Source organism: Schistocerca piceifrons, chromosome 8, assembly GCF_021461385.2.
Source record: "Schistocerca piceifrons isolate TAMUIC-IGC-003096 chromosome 8, iqSchPice1.1, whole genome shotgun sequence".
Taxonomy (NCBI): domain Eukaryota; kingdom Metazoa; phylum Arthropoda; class Insecta; order Orthoptera; family Acrididae; genus Schistocerca; species Schistocerca piceifrons.
The window spans coordinates 314,877,351-314,897,210 of record NC_060145.1 but is presented as its reverse complement, the minus strand read 5'-3'; the positions used below and the strand labels follow the sequence as shown (position 1 = coordinate 314,897,210).

The following is a 19,860-nucleotide window of genomic DNA, read 5'->3' as shown; positions in this document are numbered from 1 at the left end:
CTTCAATGCTGTGCAGTTTCTGTAAATGCTTGTAGCTTGAAAGTTACTTTCATCATCACAGTTATTTATTTGTATATAACGTAACTAAGCAGTGTGATACAAACTGAGTAATACGGTAACTGTCAAAGAAATTGATATAGATCTACAGAGCCCTTAAGAAGACATACATTTCACTGAGGTATTTATTCCTTTCACGAAAGGAAAAATTTAGGTAGACGTACGGTGTGTAGAGATTTAGAAAATTTTCCTCTGAACATAGAATTCCACACAATGTAGAAAAGTGGCTGTCATTAATAAATGTTTACAAAATATTGGAAAGTAATCCAACACTATGGGAAGCTCAGGAATAACGTATTGTTAATTGAAAAGGTATGGAAAATAGAAGGAGGTAGAAACAGCCTAGTGGACGGCAGATCATGGTTCAAGTGACAAAGTTTAGATTACATGTCACATATAAAATAAGGCAACCCCAGGAACACAGAATTCAAATGTAGAGTACAGTACATTTGGTTAGATGGAAGGGAAATATCTGCTTTGAGAAAAACTTGTACGGAAGCACATATTGGTTCAAAATTAGTGACTGATTGAAATACTTTTGTTAATGATCAGTGTTCTAAAAGAAATAACATTACTAGTGATGGGATAGAGGAAAAATGTTAGAGCATTTAAATATTATCAGTTACACGAGTAAATATAGTAGATGGAACCTAAAAGGGGGAAGACTGGAAATTTATTTCATAAGCTTTGAAACCACAGGATGTCTCAACAGTGGAGTATATCAAACTCACCCTGCCACTGCTGCTGTGGTGACTGCTGTACAAATGGGCTGGTACTGGGCTGCGGGCTCCCAACAAAGGGATTTCCTGCGAGGCTGCTCGTGCTGTCCGGCTCGAATTCGGGTGTTCCCCAGCCCCACGGGCGATGTCGAGGGTGGTACATATCGGCTGCGGTAGTCCGTGCTTCGTAGCCCCAACCCTGGTATACGGGCATTGGAGTGTCCAGTACAGTGGATGAGACCTGCAGATGCACATATGCTATACTGAACAGTAAAGCAAGAAACATACATCTCATCACTTGAAGGATGAACTGTCTGAAGTGCGAAAAAACATAACAAAACATTTAATAATTTGGTTTTGGTTGTAAAATAACCTTTGTTTATTAACTCTCTTCTTATCATACATAAAAGACACCATTCTTCTTGCCAAGTTTTGTAAGTTAAAAATCTTCCTCTGGTATAGCTTGCACAATAAAATTTCCAAATAAAATTCCAGCTTGCATCAACATCTGCATCCATGCTCTGCAACCCACTGTGAAACGCATGGTATAAGGTACTTCTCATTGCAGTTATTAGAGCTTCTTTCCATTCCATGCAAATATGGAGCACATGAAGAATGACTGTTTAAATGTCTCTGTGTGCACTGTAATTAAGCTACTAATGGAAGTGCCATGTGGCTACAGCCTCCCATCGGGTAGACTCTTCACGTGGTGCAAGTCTTTCAAATTGACACCACTTCGGCGACTTGCGTGTTGATGGGGGTGACAGGATGATGATAAGGACAACACAACACCCAGTTCCTAAGCGGAGAAAATCTCCAACCCAGCCAGGAATCGAACCCAGGCCATTAAATATGACATTCCATCGCGCTGACCACTCAGCTACCAGGGGTGGACAATTTACAAATTAATCTACCTTATTGCACAACCACTTCATTTAGTGGTCTGTACTCACCTCTACAAAACAACATACATATGCTATATCAAGAGAGACATTTTGTCATTTTTTAAAAATATAATAAAAGTCCATGCAGGATACGGTGGCCAACGCGCAGTGACCAGTTATCATCCAAAGTGCTGGGTGAGTTCATCTGTTTGTTAGGAAGTGGGGCCGACATTGTTTGCTCCCTTTCAGCCAGTCTGCGATAATGGAATCAAGGTGCACACCCTACAGTATTTCTTAAATGATTTTGCAGAAACTACATGGAAAAAAATCATTTTTGCGTTACTTATAGCTTTCTATGTTAGCGTAATTATGAGGTTATTGTGATATTTGCATTTAAGTAAGACACTGTGTGAAATTCAAAAATATTTGAAATGAAAAATAGGGGTCACTATGATTTTGCATTTGGTGCATATTACATAATATGTTCCTGTGCATGAATTTTAGCAGAGATATTGAATTTTTCTTTAGCCTTGGCTAAATATCTCTATATGTCACCAGTCTCAATAAATTGATCTGATGTAGCACACTCACTTGTGTTCACGCAAGTCAGCAGTAAAACCAGAATGAAATAATATTCCTCAAATTTCATAAATGGTTTGAGGTATTTAAATAAGAGTTTCATAAGTAATAACACGCTAAATGAGAATATTTTGTCATACGATTATTACGCACAACTTCCTCATCCACTAACTACAGACTTTTTTGATGAAACAATGCAATTTTTGAGGATGATCAATAGCTGATGAAATGAGAAATGCTGTGGGTTTTGGAACAGCAAGGTGAAGACATCACACATTTACTGGGGATGTGCTTTTTCATATGTTATTGACCTTACCTTTCCCCAGTTACTCACTTAATAAACTGCAGTTTCAGAATTGTCTCACAGTTGTATCTGCACATCATGTTAGTGAGGTGACATTGTGTAAACTCCCTTGTGTTTTGGCAAAAGCAGCAGATTTTAACATGGCAACAATAGAAATAGAGGGTTCACTCAAAATTTGTTACTCGTGATGCTTCTCTGGAAGTTACAAACAGTCAAAAAGCTAGGCAAAAATAAATCACCGTTTTTGTTGTATTTTCAGCTGAATTCTTTCTAGATACTAATCAAAGCAGAGGTAACAGTAGATCTTTTTGAATGGTCACCTTGTAAGTGAGGGCACGGAGGGATCAACGTAATATGTGCAAAAAATGTGAGCATAGGTGTCAGTTTAGAATGGCACTTCCCCTCCAGCGTACAGCATTTTCCCTGAAGAGCCTGCCTGCAACCCCCACCACTACCGCTTTCCCCATGCATGACTCACTGATTGTGCGTCTACCAGACACATTATTCTGCACACACTCTAACAATTGATGTATTTCTGAAAGAGGTTAATGTACACTACTTGTTCCCTTACTCTGATCTAGTTTCATTATTGTTTATCTTGTAGAAGACAGCTGCTGTACTTGGATCTTTATTGGATTCCATACTGACATTGTCCCATTGGCATTTTCGTGTTACACTTCTGAATAGCAGATGGTAACACTAAGCTGTTTGTTCCCACTTGCCACAATATGATGTTTAACAACAAAACTGGTCATTTCTAGTGTCTTCCTGTTAAATGAGAGCTGACTGATATAAAACTTCCACTGTTCGTCAACTGCATGCTTTGGTGGAGAGGGAGACTGGCACAAATAAATTAAGCTTATAAAGCCAACACGACCTCACTTATACTGGCTGCAAGATGGAAGTTGACACCACTCTAGTCTGCAGTACAAAAAAGACAGCCTCACTAGGCTACCATGGAAAAACTCCTTTAAGCGGAATATTATGGTTTCATAACTTAGAAACTCACATTATCAACTGGGTAAAAAAAATAAGCTTTTATAAGTTATTTGCAATGATCCACAGAACATATTATTAACTGATTGAGAATTGCAGTGTGAATTAAAACTTACTTGTGAACTCTGCAGCTGCGCCTCCATCCCTTCTAGCATACTTGTCATTACATCGGCTCCCAGACCAGCTCTTGCAGCAGCTGCTGCAGTTGCTGCTGCTGCCGTAACACTGTTGGTGGTATTTGCTGATGACGTATTTGTTTCTTTGGGAGGCTTTATGACAGCATCTGGCTCGTCTTCTTTGCGCTTCTTGCCGTGTCGTCGACAAGGCTGAAGTGGAACTGAGCGAACTCTGACTTCGCATGGGTATCTATAGCAGGCAGAAAATTTGGCACTCAAATTTGAGATGATGTACTAAATTATCCATAATTATTAATCCAAAAAATATCCAAGTACCTCCTCTAAGATGCTTAAAATCTCATCTGTCATATATTGCAATTATCCATTCCTTCACCCATAAAAATGTGGTGTTGGTAAATGTAGTTAACAGCAGATCAAAGTATCAAAGCAGGAGTCCTTGGCATAGACAATCATTCTTGAAAGCATTCAAAAAATGTATGGTCTCCTCAGTGGATGTGTCAAGTGTTCCCAAGCCCAATAGGTACACAAAATTGTACAGAATTTCAAGCAAATAATAGTAAAATAATATCATTCCACACAAAATAGACAAAATAAGTGTCCGTCCAAAAATAACAGAGGAAAGTACTACATAGTACAGTATACTATAGTTATAATAGGCAACAAGCATAGTGATAAGATTGTTCAATCATAGAAATGAAGGGGAAATTATGTACTCCTAAATCTGAATGTCACCCATTACGAGCAATCTTTAGAAGTCCACAGCATTGGAAGACAAAGTTAATTCCTCTTAGAACAACTGGCAGATAATTAATGTTTCTTACAGGTTTTCCATTGTTCAGTGTTTTCTGTGGATAATTAACAGTGACATGTCCTCATAGCATTATTTAATAAGTATGTTATCTATTGAAAAGCCTGCTGCTGTGCTGAAAAGGTTCATGGTTAAACTTCATGTACAGCTTTTTTTAACAAAAGATTATACATAACACCAATAGTTCAGAAGTACTGCCTGAAAAGTTACATAGTATTCTCATATTTTTCCGAGACAGAGACTGAATGATCAAGGTTAGAGACAATGGTCCAGGAAGACCATAAATTGAGAAACTACATACTCACAATAGATAGAAAAGAAACAAAGCAGGTAGAGCAATATGGTTGACAGAAAAATTTATGGAAATATAATAATAAAGTATTTTGCAGTGCAGGTTTTTTTGCAACCTGTTTGGAGAAAGACACATTGAAACTCAACAGCAGCTTAGCAAGGAGTTTCATAATGGTTCTGTGATAAATTTCAGCTGACAAAAAAAATTGAAATATATCCAGGACATTCTTCTGAAGATATCAAAGTATGAAAATTTCCTCCACGTTAATTTAATGAATACTGAAACAGTTCCTGCTGCTTCTTTTCCAAGGAGAAGTTAGTTAAATGACTGAAAACTGACAGATTCAATGCCCCAAATTATGATGACTGATAGAGCAATGAATGCCTGTTTCTTTCCATGATCATCATAGTGAGTTGTGCCTCACATACAAATTCTTTAAATAAAACATTTCTTTGGGCTATGCAAGAATAACCATAAGAAAAAACTGTAATTTAGTTTTCTGCCAGTATTATTTTCCCACTTGTGAGGCAACAGTAATTCATAAATTTGTTGAAACTTTTCAAATGTGGAATGGTTTCCGTCCCTCTTACCTCCCGATTTTAAGTGACACTTTCCATTTTCACAACATCTGCCTTTCCATGTATGATTACCACATAACTCAAAGAGTGTTCATAGTAATTATGCAATCAAGATTTAAATTTGTAGTGGAATAGAGGAAGATCTTTCGTGTTGATTCTACTGTAGCAGAACTGTTCTGAAATCTCTTAATGATAACTTGTGTTTTATACACAACTTCGTTAGTGATTCCCTTTTAATCACAATAAAGTCACCTGTCATTTATAGTATAATTGCACTAATACAAAAGGGTGAAACTGAAGCTTTTAGCTCAGTGCATTAAGGAAGTGATAAGCAACTGAGCTGTGAATTAGTGATGACAGCAAGTAGTTACTTTGTTAGAGCCTCGATGGCCCCGCTCTTGACCTTGGCCTCCTGTGCTTCCTTGCTTCCAAACTCGTCTGTTTCATCCATGATGTACAGTGGAAGTACATGCAGCTGCTCATCATCTGGCTTTGACAGGTTTCGATGCTTTGTTAGACTCACAACCTGAAAAATAACAAAGTTTCCTGTTGGAAAAATATATCTAAAAACAAAGATGATGTGACTTACCAAACAAAAGCGCTGGCAGGTCGATAGACACACAAACAAACACACAAAATTCAAGCTTTCGCAACCAACGGTTGCTTCATCAGGAAAGAGGGAAGGAGAGGGAAAGACGAAAGGCTGTGGGTTTTAAGGGAGAGGGTAAGGAGTCATTCCAATCCCGGGAGTGGAAAGACTTACCTTAGGGGGAAAAAAGGACAGTGCGTACAAATACATCTACACATAATAGTGCTCTGAGGCAGGACTTTTTCATGTGGAACTACTGTATCAGCCTGCTTTCACCTATAGTCTTTGTTTAAAAACCGCATTCCCCAAAAAAAGGATGTTCTGATTTGTGGGAATAGAAGTGCTGGGAACCATGGGAAAGGCAAGATGCACGTGGATGAATATGGCCCACATAGCATTTGCTGCAGCACTGAGACAATGCACAAGTGCTCAAAAAATAACAAGGCAAGAAAATGCCTTCACCTGGCAGTGAAACAATCTTGTTACAAACAATGCATCATTACTTTCTTCTAACTACCTAACTTGAGATTGCCCAGTCAAGACCCGAAACATCATCATTAGCTCTAAAAATGTGTAGGACAGTGTAACAAAAGTGATTAAAAATGCAAATAAATGACATTTTACACATTGTGCAACTGTTGCCTCAATGCCAAAGTACAGTAACAGATATGGCAATTCAGGATCATACAAGTCGTCTTAAAATAATGGCAGTCAGCACTCCTTTGTTGAGCTACATGTTGCACAACTTGTCATCCACTGAATATATCTGAGGCAGCAATTTGTTCATTGCAATCTTCTGTCATTCACTATAGGGGCTTTTTGGATTTGCAACCATACTGCATAGAGAGAGATTCCCCAGGAATGTGTGACTCTTACGTTGATTTCCCGTTATAATGTTAAAAATCTGTGGTTGGTTTGTGGGGATTGAAGGGACCAGACTACAAAGGCCATTGGTCCCAAGAATCTCTGATTACAGCATGCAAAACATATTCTTTTGTGATGTTTTCATACAAAATGTTAATGTACTCATAATTCTAAACAAAAATAGTATGAGCTGTGTATGTATAGTAACGGTTATTTTAAGTAGATTTGAGCTATATAATTTTGAAGGTATGAACGGAAGCAACAATTTGAGAACTGCCATTCTCTCTACATATATGAATGGCACTGTCAAAACCCATTTCTGCACCTTCAAATTGACTTGCTTTCACACACTTGTTTCCTGAAATTCTTATCGACAAATCACAGTTTTGTTGTAATTATTTTGGAATCCAACTATTACATTTATCGATATATATTATTTCAAGCATATTTTTGACAGGTGTTTGGGAATCAATGCCTTTTTATTCTCTATCCATCTTGTCTCAGTTTTAGCTGGTTCCTCATTCTGTGTTTATGTGTGTATATATTTATATTTTACCTCCTATTTTCTCCATGTCTAACACAATTTAGACTTCATTTTACTTTCCGCTTTTCTTTTTCTCTCTTTTGTATCAGTGATAAGAAGCTGATGTATTTGTTGCATTGACAACAATGAAAAAGCTGTGAACGAGACATTTGTCAAAGGATTAATAGGGCTATAAAAATTAGCAAATATTTTTGTACCAACCATGTAATTGCTCTCAACAAAACTTTTTGATTTTGTAAGATGGTAGAGGCAAGACTTTAGGAACTGCACTTTTCACATGTCCCTGTATCATAGGTGTACCATGAGTACCTCGATTCAGAGTACACTGAACTCAAGTACCATGGGCAACAATGTGTCAGCCAGTGGGTTCACCATTGGTTACTGCAGACAGATGAGCAACAGTGCAGCAACACCTCACTGTGGTGTGCAGTAGAAGCCACCTCATAGGTGTATCTCAGCTCGTCAGACACCAGGGGCACTGTGGTTAGCTTAGGCCCAGGAACTCTGCCAAGTGTGGGAAAATTTCAATTGGACTGATAATTTCAGTATACAGTGGCATATGCTGAAGGCAGAGTATGAGTATTTTTAGAAACCACATCACCTGATGCGTCACACTTCATAAATATCTCCATTCACAGTGTTGCTGAGAGGTTCAACCACTAATCTTCTCATAGCTGTAAAACATCTGAGAAGTACGTTCTATCATGCTAAAAGCGTTGGGGTTGGATTGTTTGGGGAAGGAGACCAGACAGCGAGGTCATCGGTCTCATCGGATTAAGGAAGGAAGTCGGCCGTATATCATGATAAAACATTTTTTGTATTAATATTGTGTATTGAAAATAGTATTATATGGAACTGTACAATATTTAGATACTTTATTAAATTTGCTAATACTATACTTACCACAGTGCACCCATTATTCATGTTGTGCAGATCTCGATGAGAATGGGCACAGAAGTCAAGACAGGCTGTGACTCCAGAAAATGGCCTTCCAGGCTTGAATCCTAATCGGCATTCAGAAGCTTCTCGCTCAAACTGAGTCTGGTTCTGAAATGCAGCTGGGGCAAGTGTCTGATACAGTGGTGACAGGAGAGTTGCTAGAACATGCATTCGCTCCTCCACCTCTTGCTCCTGCAAAAAAATTTCCTGACTGTACAATCTGCTGCCTGTGTGTTGACAAAACTAAAAGAAACAAGTGAACCATCCCCCAAAATGGAGAACATCTTTCATATTTTAATACCATCTAAGTTTAGCACTCAGATTTGTGCTGGATAGCTGAAAAATATTGCCAGTGTATAGTTCATAATATGACTGATGTAAAACCACTTTGTCAGTTTAAAGAAGCAGTGAAACACTCATAAGAAATGAATTAGAGATTTTTTTAAAAATATTTGACAGCAAAGAGCATCGGCTGTGTGAGCTAGAGACTTTTTAGGAGCTCTCATTATGAAGATGTCATACTTTTCTTTCTGTGATAGAGAAAAATTCTGAGTGGAATGATAACAATAGGGTGAATAGTGATAACCACACACCATATAGTGGAGATGCTGAGTGGAATATAGACACAAAAACAGTAAGTGAAATATGTAACTGAGCTTGTTCAGCAAGCATTTTCAAAATCTGATGAAATGATTCACAGATATACGCTTTCAAGTGTAATGAAGTCACTCTGTACAAACACTCAGTACCTTTACAACTTTAAGGAAAATTAATGTGCAATGCATGTCTATATATCAGAAAATGTTTAATCACATTAAGCTCAAAGGTGACATATAAATCTAATACATGGCAACCCAATGCAATACTTTTTTAAACTACTTGACAGTACATCACAAATTTTGAGAGTTCTTGAACTGAATTCTACCTCCAAAATTAAACATTATGGCAACTCAATAAAAAGTTAATAATCCAAATTAATGTGACTAATGAGGTGGTCAGAAACAATCTGTAAAGCTTGAAAGGGTGTTGCATGGGAATCTGTGCTGAAAAATAATTGTTAAGAAACAATTTGATAGGTTGCACCATGTCTTGAGTTATTTAGCATTGAAGTTAGCCAATCAGATCACCATGTAGGCAAATTCGAGAAGCCTGCCAGAGCGAGTGTTGCCAGACGTGTTATTTATTTGGTTTCCAAAGATCTGAACGAACGTAACTATTGCTGACCTAGCTTAAATTTATCACTTCTGTAAAAGGCACACTTTAACTGGTAATGAGTATTTCCACAAGTGATAACTCATGGACCTACAGATGCAGTGTATTACAGTATTTTAGTGCCTACAAGTGCTTGAATTTGCAATTTCAACAACCTGATTGACTAATTTTACTGCTAAATAACTTGAGAACACCACAACATATTATTTCTTAGCACACTCTACCTTGTAACATCCTTACAAACTTTTCAGACTGTTTTTGACCATCCTGCATAGTGGCTGAGAAGGCATTAATATTACCTCTCTAAATGTTGCATAAGAACTGCTGCAGCTGTTGTAAATCCTTTATTAGAGGTACAACCAGTTTTGTACTTTAAATTACATCATCAGGTGCAAATATTATAGTGGTCAACCCACTTTTACATTCTGAACACAAAACTTTCTTCAAAACTTGGGAAATTTCACAAAAAGTGATAGTCATGGATTAAAACTTGGTAATGAAACAGGACTGCCAGCTGAAGCCACAGTGGGAGGGAACACTGACTGTGTTCTTGTATGGCAGTCACAGCATTCCATCCCACTGTGGCTTCAGCTGAGGTTCCAGTTTCATTGCTGCATTTTAATTCATGACTTTTGCTTTTTGCAAAATTTCCAAAATTTTGAAGACGGGGTTGGGATCAGACTGTAAGAGTTCCGTGATCACTCCAATATTTGCACCTAATGATGTAATTTAAATTATGAAACTGCTTGAGCCTTTAATAAAGGATTTACAATAGCTGCAGCAGTTTTCATTCAACATGCGAAAGTTTGGCTGCGGATACTTGCCCAATAAATTGTTATGTTATGCTCTTTTAAAAACTGCAAAGGTTGTTTTACCATCATCAGCCCAATTGCTTATAGTTCAATAACTTGCCCCCATCTGTGACTTGACATGCTATTATTTTACATTTGCTAGTACCGGTACCTGTTGCACTGGCCTGTCTTTTTGTGAAATTAACACATTTGTGATTCAGATTTTCCTTTTCATTCAAAACACACACTAACTGAAAGTAAAAATATATATTTGGTTCCAGTCGATTTGCTTTGATTCTATATTGTCTTTTATCAAGATTACTACAGCCATTATCCTAAAACATGGTCTTATATATCTGTTTTCCTGCAGCCTGAAGTAAATGATGTTTGCTTACATTAAAACACATTTAGTTATCTGAAAAAAATTAGTACCTTGTTTCAATTTTGACACTCACCTCTGAACGGACTGATAGCCTGAATTTGCGCACTGTCTTACTACGGGCATACTTGCACCCATTGTAGTACATAGACCATGAACATCCAAAAGAAAAAGAAGCACCACATGTGTCAGGATCCAATCCCTGACAGGCACAAGTACGAGGTTCATTTGTGGCACAGCGGCGAGTTGTCGGCAGGCCAAAGCGATTCAACTTGTGCGTTAAGAGACCATAGGCACGATCAGCCTCAACAGCTGGCACGCCTTCCCATGCAACCATTACCACTACTATCCATGCTGTAGAACACTTGTGACCCTGGCGGTGTTTTACAATACACAATATTTTTTCATCTACTGAAGAACGACGTATTATCTGTAACAACAAATTACGAAGATTTGCACTAAATTTCACATCAGAGAGAACATTTCTGATAAGTCATCCTTTCTAAATGAACCGGTCTGACAAAGTACGTTGCTTAAATAATGTGCTGAGGATACATGTCAAATTGGAGAAATGTGGACTTTAATTTATATATTACTAGTTTCTTCTTTCAGAATTGTTTGAAGATGAGTGTGAAATTTAGTCTTTCTAACATGTTGTGAGTACAACCTTAAACAGCTTTAAATAATGACAATGAACATAATTTCTGATACTACTGTTGTCTGTCTTATTTTAGGTAAAAACAGTATTTTAAAATCTCTTTGTACAGTCTACCTTAGTGAAATGTATAAAACATAACATAAGGTTCATAACCAACAATGGATGAATGTTCCACTTGAGAAGCATGAAAACTCAAATTTTGTGTCAGGACAGGTTACCATTGATACCCAACATATGCACAGATTTTAAAGGACAAATATTACTTCTAAAAATTGACCCAAAGGAAAGAGGATACTTGATTAACAAACAAAAAGAATGGCCTTAAACTAAAAAGCACAGAGTGCTATTTAAGCCAAAAGTCAAAACAGACTGCTCTTCTGTCTCAAAGTCAGTGGTATATAACCCCTGTCCCCCTGTGTGTGTGTGTGTGTGTGTGTGTGTGTGTGTGTGTGTGTGTGTGTATTTTAAAACAATATATTTTTGCACTTTTTGCGTACATAGGGCCCTTCATGTTCAAGGAAGACTTATAACAGTAAAAAGGACGAAAAAGGAAGACATTTCATTAGAGAATATACAAATACTACTGTTTAATCACACATGGAGTGTACTCTACTGGTATGAGCAACTATGATATTTTAAGAATTGTGATAATTTTAAATGCACGCGGAAAGCTAGGGATAATTTCAAGGAGCTTTTTATACTGCTCAGTTTTAATGGACCTTTGCAAATCCAGAAGTGGTTAGGAGATGAAAGTTTCTGAAGTCAAGAGAGATCAGGCCTAAATAATAATGTATAGAGCAGGCATAACTAATAATTTACATAGCGGATGTCTAAAGGCAATTTTATCTGAATTCATTCACATATAGCAATTCTTTACAGCAGTGCTCATGTAGCTCGTAATTGAAACATAGCTGTCATGAGCATTCTTGTGCACAAGACACACACACAACACAAACAGTAATTTTCTCAACTCACCCATTTGGCCAGTGGACACCCCTGCTGAGTTTTGCCTTCTTTGCCAGTGTAAACAACTTTCTCAAAACGGATGGCTTTCCCTTGGAGACCTGTCCTTGACTCTACATCTTTGCGTAGGTCAGGAAGATTTGGACCTGCTCCCAAGTGAGTGTAGTAAGAGCCTGGTTCCGGTGGGCCTTAACAGAAAAGAAAAGTTGGTCAGTTTATGTTAATGGGTGTTAATTCTTAAATACATGGGACTAACACTTCGAAATAAACAGAAGTTAAATGATGTATCATATTAACTCTGAATATACATTTAGCTCTTCATATTATTTAATCATAAATTTTCAGACAACTGTCAAGTTACCTGTTTGGTTTTACAACTAGAAAACAACAGAAACTGAATTATGCAAAGCTTTTAAATTCCAGCTCTTGTAGAGTTTTCCCAGTACTCAAAGATCCGATTCTTTACACGGTAGGTGAGAAATAAATTGCTCTGCTTAAGGCCTTCCTACATAAGCATTCTAGATACATTTCATCTGGAATTCTGTTGGTGTCTGGTGCCATAATTCCACAAATTTACCCTGCTTTAAATGCATACCACTGATCATAATTACTTGATGTTCACATTTCCACTACGACAATATCTTTTCTAAACTGAACCACTTTATGCAGATATATGGTGCATGTATTATGACTGCAAAGTTTCCTGTATCTTCTTCACAGTGAGTGTACTTCTATTTGTTCTAAATAGTGAATGATGTACATCTGTCATCTCTCATCTTTTTCCTTTGCATATATTTTCCCAAGGTAGTGAACAGGGCTTCCCCAGTACTGAAAACTCTCCTTACTACATCTTATTTTTGGCATTTCTGTTTGCTATATCCTGTAAGAAAACCAGTGAGTAGCCTGTTGATATTTTCAGTTCTATTTATTAATGTTAATAAGATACCACATTACATATGCTCACCTCAGATCAACTAGTGGAATGGGAAACCATGGTCTCATGACAAAAAAAGTTGTGAATGAGTTTATTTGTTAATCATTAAGATAGAATGTGTGATAAAATAGTATAGTAATTGATCTGAGTTTTAGAACTGGTACAAGTATTTTTCTCTTTTGTTTTTTATTACATTAAATTGAAGTTTCAGGAAATCGAGTACACACTACGCAAAAGATTGTCACTTATATGTGAAATTTATATCCATCTAATTAGAACTAACATTAAAACCAGTGTTATTTCATGTGAAATAAACAACTTTATTTCTCTTACGAAAAATGTAACAAAGATTGATTTCCCTCAGTGGTGAATGAGATACTTACTTTTGTCAGCTGTAAAACATGAGCAGTCAGGAACTTCAGTACGAGCATTGTTTTTCAGCCTTTCGACATGTTCTTGCAATTCTCTTGCTGCTCCAGATGTTGGTGTGGGAGGTCCATCACCCCAGTTCTGGCCAGTGTCTAGCTCGTCTGCTGTCTGAAGACCTTGGCAGCAGCCATCACGAAGGTGTTCTGGTGCTGGCGTATCAGTTCCACCACGTCGACAACACCACGAACCTGACATATTCTCCAAAGGGGTAGGGCCTCCATCTCCTTTGAAAGGATAAGTACCTTTGGAATGAGAAGGAGACATTGGTGGTGTCTGTGGCCTCGCCTCTGTCTTCACTGATTGTCCATATGTGTTATTGTCTTGCTGTTCTGGCTTTTGCTGAAATACTCCTATACCCATTTGTTGATGAAATGATTTATCGTCCATAAATTCACCACTTTCATATCTAGTTCCAGTCTGAAAATGCCTATCACTTGAAGGTGCTTCCCCCATTCCAGTGACAGTTTTCTGACTATGCAATGATATACCTGTGTCTTGTTGACATGGAAAGATTCCTTCATTTGATTGTTGGTGAAAAGGCACTGTTTGACCTGATTGATTTCTTTCTCCTCCTTGTTGCTGATGATGATAAGCATGGACATTGGTCGCCTGGCATTTAAATCCTGCTGGAGCCTGCCGACATTGATCATACGATCCATCTGCAGGCTGAAGAGGCTTGAATGCTGTCTCCATAACCTTCTGCTGTTCCTCATATGATGTCTTGCTTTCTGGCTGACACTTAAATGCTGATTCCACACCCTGTTGACAGTTGAAGGCAACATCAATACCAGGTACACATTTGAAATTTGTGTTGCTATTATTAGACTGCTGTTGGGTCTTGAAAGTTGTGCAGCTATCTTGTTGATAATTACAGGCTTTTTCATTTCTCTGGGGACATTTAAATGGTGATTCTGCTGTTTGCTGTTTTTGGCCATTTTCAGGTTTAAAGCTTGGGTCCGTGTTGAAAGGAAAGTTAAATGTTGATTCACCAAGCTGTTGTCCCTGAAAAGTTGACTCAGTTTTCTGCTGGCATTTGAAATTTGGATCATTCTTTTGCTGATTTTTTGCTGTGGTATCATGGTTCTGTTGATACTTGAATAATGATTGGTTATTCTGATGGCAAGCAAAGTTTTCATCTTGAGGATGATGACTGTTAGAGGTGGATTCAGTGCTTTGAAGAGATTTTAGTTTTGGATCCAAATTACTTTGAGATTTAAAAGAGGCCTCTGTGGTCTGAGAACAATTGAAAATAGTATCACTATTTGACTGTTGTTTGAATGCAGGGTTGACATCTTGCTGCTGACATTGAAATGTGGGCTCATTACTTTGCTGCGGAAGAGTAAATACTGCTTCTGGCTTTTGCTGACATTTGAATGCCGAATCACTACTCTGTTGTTGACTTTTAAATGGTGATTTGCTATTCTGTTTCTGACACTTATATCCCACATCAATGTTTGGTTGCACCTGGAATGCTGTCTCAATATTTTGCTGAGTTTTGAAGCCTGTTTCTGTTTCTTGTTGCTGGCATTTAAAACTCATCTCTGTGTCCTTCTGTTGATCTCCTAATCCAGTCTGAGTATTTTGCTGGTGACGCTGATGTAGTGTCGTTTCACTGTTCTGCTGGCACATGAACGACGTTTCACTATTACGCTGCTGACACTCAAATGCCGAGTTGTTGGTCTGTTGCATTTTAAAAACAGTGTCATTAGTGTGCTGTTGCAGTTGGAATGCTGCTTCATTATTTTGTTGGCACTTAAATGCTGAAACAGGATTGTTCTGTTGTCGATCAAATGCCACTTCAGCATTCACTGTGCGTTTAAATGGCACCGTTTCTCCTTGCAGTGTTTTAAATACTGATGCACCCTGACCTTTGGAAGAACTCTCTTCAAAAGATTCAGACCTATGTTGCTCCATTTTTTCAGCTGCTGCCTGAGCAGATGGAGAGTGCCAGTTGGCAGGGCTAAGACTATTTCCACTTTTCCTTTGTTCCCTTTCATCTCCACCAGTGGCATATTTGATAAAGTTCTCCATTGCCGAGAGAGCACCAGCATCCACTTCAGGACCATTTCCCCCTACCCAGTCCCACGGGAAGCCACCACCCTCAGACGTCACTGTGGACGGATGGTTCTGAGGATGGTGGCCTCGCACTAAAAAATTACCGTCAGAACTTTCATGTGGGCGATCTGTGGAAAAGGCTCCATTAAGCTGTGTTTGTGCTTGCTGGTTGTACTGCTGTTGGTTAACTTGCTGTTGTTGTTGCTGCTGCTGCTGTTTGTTAAGGATCATGGTCTTCAGTCTGCTATTCAAATTCGACCTTTCTCGAAACGGAGGTTCCCCTCCAGGCTCTGGCTCATTTCCTTCCTGCGACTGCCACCCTTGCTGCTGGCGGCTGCCCTCCCATAAGTCCCCCATGATGTTTTCCTGGCCTGGATACCTACTGGAGCTAGAGTTCTGTGAACTCTGCTGTTGATGTTGGTGTTGCATTTGGGGGTGGAGTAGGTATCCAGGCAAGGCGTTTGGGTGACCGGTAGCATTCTGTGTCTGATTACTGTAAGCATTTGCTTTATTTGTGCCACTGTTGACCAAACTGTCTGTGCCACTGGGATCCATGTGCACAGAACTGCTCCTGCTAGTGGGGGTTGTCGACGGAGGTGGTGCCATTGTCACATCCTAGAACAATGAATTTGTTGTTTATTTTGCAAACATACCATGTTTATAATTTCTAAGAAACATACTTTGATCATAATGTCTTAAGCACTATGTTTTGTAAGATTATTATTTTCGAATAAAGCTTTCGAAATGCACTACACTGCATCATAAAACCATTTAAGACTGTTGGCACTGCACCTCTCTTTCTGAAAGACATGAACAATAACTGAAAAGGTACAAAAATCACTTCAAAACATCACTCTACAATGCAACCTTAAGAAAAATGGGCATTGAAATCAAGCAGGAAGCTCTTTATTTAGTGAAAAACAATTTAATATTTGTGAGCCTTTTCAATCTGTTCATGTAGGCTTCCACATAGATCAGATTTTAGATTTATTTTTGCAAGAAACACTCTGCACTGGCTGTAGAATACTTTGTAATAAAAGTCATGACCAGTTTCATCCACTAGAAGACGCATCCTGAGGTGATAAAGATTCTTTTTAACAGGTCATTGCTGTATCTTTATCACCCGAGGAAGCATCTCCTAGTGGCATGAAACCAGTTGTGACTTTTAATAAAAAGTATTCTACAGCCAGGGCAGATTATTTCTTACAAAATGTGGAAGTTTGACTGCAGTTGCCTGCAATTTAAAATAACATTTTAGATTTAGCTCACCATTAAGAACTTTATTTAGAAGGCACTGTTCTGTGAGAGCAGCAATCATTTTTCTACAAAGGATTCCTGAGAACAGATTTTCTGGGATAAAACCACGTAACCATTTTAAAATTAATTGTTATGTCATTGATACTATCTCAGACTTATCATTGCAATCAGAAAGCTTTTTAATGATCTAGGTCTTTTCAGCCAGTCACACAAAACAATATTTTGTCGACTAAAAATCATCAACAGAAGTACCACATTATTTGTCTGAAATATGCCATTTTCTGCCAGTTCAGGGCTGTGTAACTGGGGAGTGGAGAGTAGTTTTGTGCAGAGCAGCAGTCAGATAATTGCTACAGAAAACTGAGCAGGAATCAGAAGCTGGCTGGTTGCATCCCTACCACAGGAGTACTTACATGCACATTCTGTAATGTGTAATAGGATATGTAGAAAATGTGTCCAGTTGATTTTCGCTCTGGATACATTGATCAGAGTTGCCAACAATTAGATGACTGTCCATCTATATGCTGCCCTTTGGGGAAACATTCATCATCTAAGAGTAAGTTGAATAATACAGGAGATTTACAGGACTTATTAAATAACAGAGAAAGTACCTTGTTTCACAAAGTACCATTATCCCTATTAATTTTAGTATTCAAAATGTTGCTTAAGTAAGCACAAAAACTTATAACAGTTTAACAATAATTGTTTAATAATGTATCCCTTGACTCATACCATGTCCCTGAAGAAACCCAACATCATCCTCCTGGTCTTACTCTCTGTTAACATGTCCCCCCCCTCCCCCCCGCCCCCCTCACCTTGTTCATTGTCCTTTTTATTGTGTGTTGTGTGTGTGTGTTTTACTCTGTACTTATTATATGTGGACTACAGTTGGCATTCTGTGCACCAGTTTACCATCTCTGACCTGATCATCATCCTCACTACTGGTGGGGCTGTATCATCACAGGGTCTGAGTGTCACACCTTTTCTTTTTAATCTTTCCCAACATATCCTCACCTCCTCTAGAAAGAAACTATTAGTTCTGAAAGTGAGGTACTGTGTATCACTTCCACTTTTAATTAAGCACTAGAACATAGTAATTCGGAATGTGTGCCTACACACACACACATACACACATATTTACATTTTCTCAGTACTGTGGTCCAACCCAAGCTCCTTCATTCTGCAATGTGCCTGTGAACTCTGAAGAGAAACTACCATACTCTAGCAGTGCCCTGACACTACAAAATGTTTGGTTATCCTTCATCATTCCATTATTTTTATTCAGCCTTTAATACTGTGTTACACAATGTTACAGCATGAATTACCTGTGATGGGTTGTAGTTTCCATTAACGTATTCTCGTTGTTCCGAGAACTGACTACCTGGTGAGGCATCTATGTACTGGTTTCCACCATTGACAGTTCCATTTCTGTGCACACTGGCATTGGACCCTCCACTGACTGCCCCCCCATGACCATTTACAGGACCATTGGCTGGAATGCCTGTAGCACCTGTCAAGTGAAAAAACTGGTTTCAGACTGGATCTCTGCACCAGATCTTATATTTTACATCATATTTGAGGGACAGAGATTAAAAGGTGGTATCAATGAAAAATATGTCACACAGAAAATACATATTAATGTTACCAAGGCAACACTTTGAAATTTTTCATAATTATGTTAAATCTTTTGTAAATTCTGTAAATGTAAAGTAAGTGGGCATATTATACTGCAGAAAACAAAAATAAGGACAATAGGAATACAACCTGAGAATGGTGACCCAGAGAGAGAATGAACAAATTGCTACAGAGTGAGAGGGAGGAGGGGGCAATGGAACAACTGGAAGAGGTTATGTTTCATAAAAAAAAATACTCATATGTCATTGACTAATGGTAAAATGGGATTGGGTAAACAGGAGCTCTAAAATAAACTGAAGTGCGAGAAAGAGGAAAAAAAAATTCAATAGAAAGAGGAATTCTGCCTTATGCTAAATGTTAATATGTAACAACAATTTACAGTTAGAAAATAAAAAAATAGCCCACTGAAAATAGCACAAAACGTGCTGAAACATTTCTGGGTGAAACAAAGCAGAAAAAAAGGTGTCTTGCATAAGGCAGAACTCCTCTTCCCATTTTGTATCAAGCACGGACGTAACAAGAAGAACTGCAACACCACAAGATAATTACAAATATTCAAGGAAGTGAAAGGAATGGAAAAAGACGTGGTAAGTTATCGTAAGATAAGCTTTAGTTTGGATCACAAAATTTTTATATCACGTCTTTAAGTTGTACTTATCAATAATTGGAAGAGTGTGATGCATAAAAGGAACTCAAATGTTTTCTATTAGAAAGCAGCAGCAGAACTATGCACTATGGCCTGTAAATTACTTATTGTGCCTTGGTTACCTATTTTTCTATGACAGATATGTGCTGATATATGTCTACATGGATGCTGTATGCTGTTGCACTAGTCCACACAGTGATTTGTAATAACACCATACACAATGAACTGACAGTATTTGATAGTTCTACATTCCACGGAAGCATACAAGGACATGATGGAGCCATAAATGTTGAGAATACTACACTACAGGAGCTTTGCAAGCACCTAGATCGTAGACAATCTGGACCACATAACTGCAGAGTTTATATGGAAATTGGAACTGTAGTCACAATTTTATCAATTACTTAAACAGTTTTCAATTGTTGTGGCTTTTCTGTATTTTAATGAGCTGTAATTGCCTTCAGTGTACTATCTACTTCAGAATGTCCATTATTACTACAAAATGTTGTAGATAATGATTTAGTACTTCTCAGAGAAACTCTCCCTTAATAAATTACAATTAAAGAGATGAACAGAGTATCAGTGGCAGAAGAAGTGACACTGATCTATCA

The 19,860-nt window shown here is 38.0% G+C and overlaps 1 protein-coding gene across 1 annotated transcript in view; it reads right to left on the bottom strand.

Moving 5' to 3' along the window:
• The window catches only part of LOC124711676 (methylcytosine dioxygenase TET2), a 52,876-nt gene that overhangs the window by 5,373 nt on the left and 27,643 nt on the right, over nt 1-19,860 (bottom strand). Inside the window, exons 5-12 of the mRNA XM_047241872.1 lie at nt 18,294-18,478; nt 13,611-16,326; nt 12,306-12,481; nt 10,749-11,102; nt 8,255-8,482; nt 5,726-5,880; nt 3,656-3,905; nt 789-1,017 (exon numbers count right to left, since the gene is read on the bottom strand). Coding sequence (XP_047097828.1) covers nt 789-1,017; nt 3,656-3,905; nt 5,726-5,880; nt 8,255-8,482; nt 10,749-11,102; nt 12,306-12,481; nt 13,611-16,326; nt 18,294-18,478 — 4,293 coding nt within the window. The remainder of the gene's footprint in view (nt 1-788; nt 1,018-3,655; nt 3,906-5,725; nt 5,881-8,254; nt 8,483-10,748; nt 11,103-12,305; nt 12,482-13,610; nt 16,327-18,293; nt 18,479-19,860) is intronic.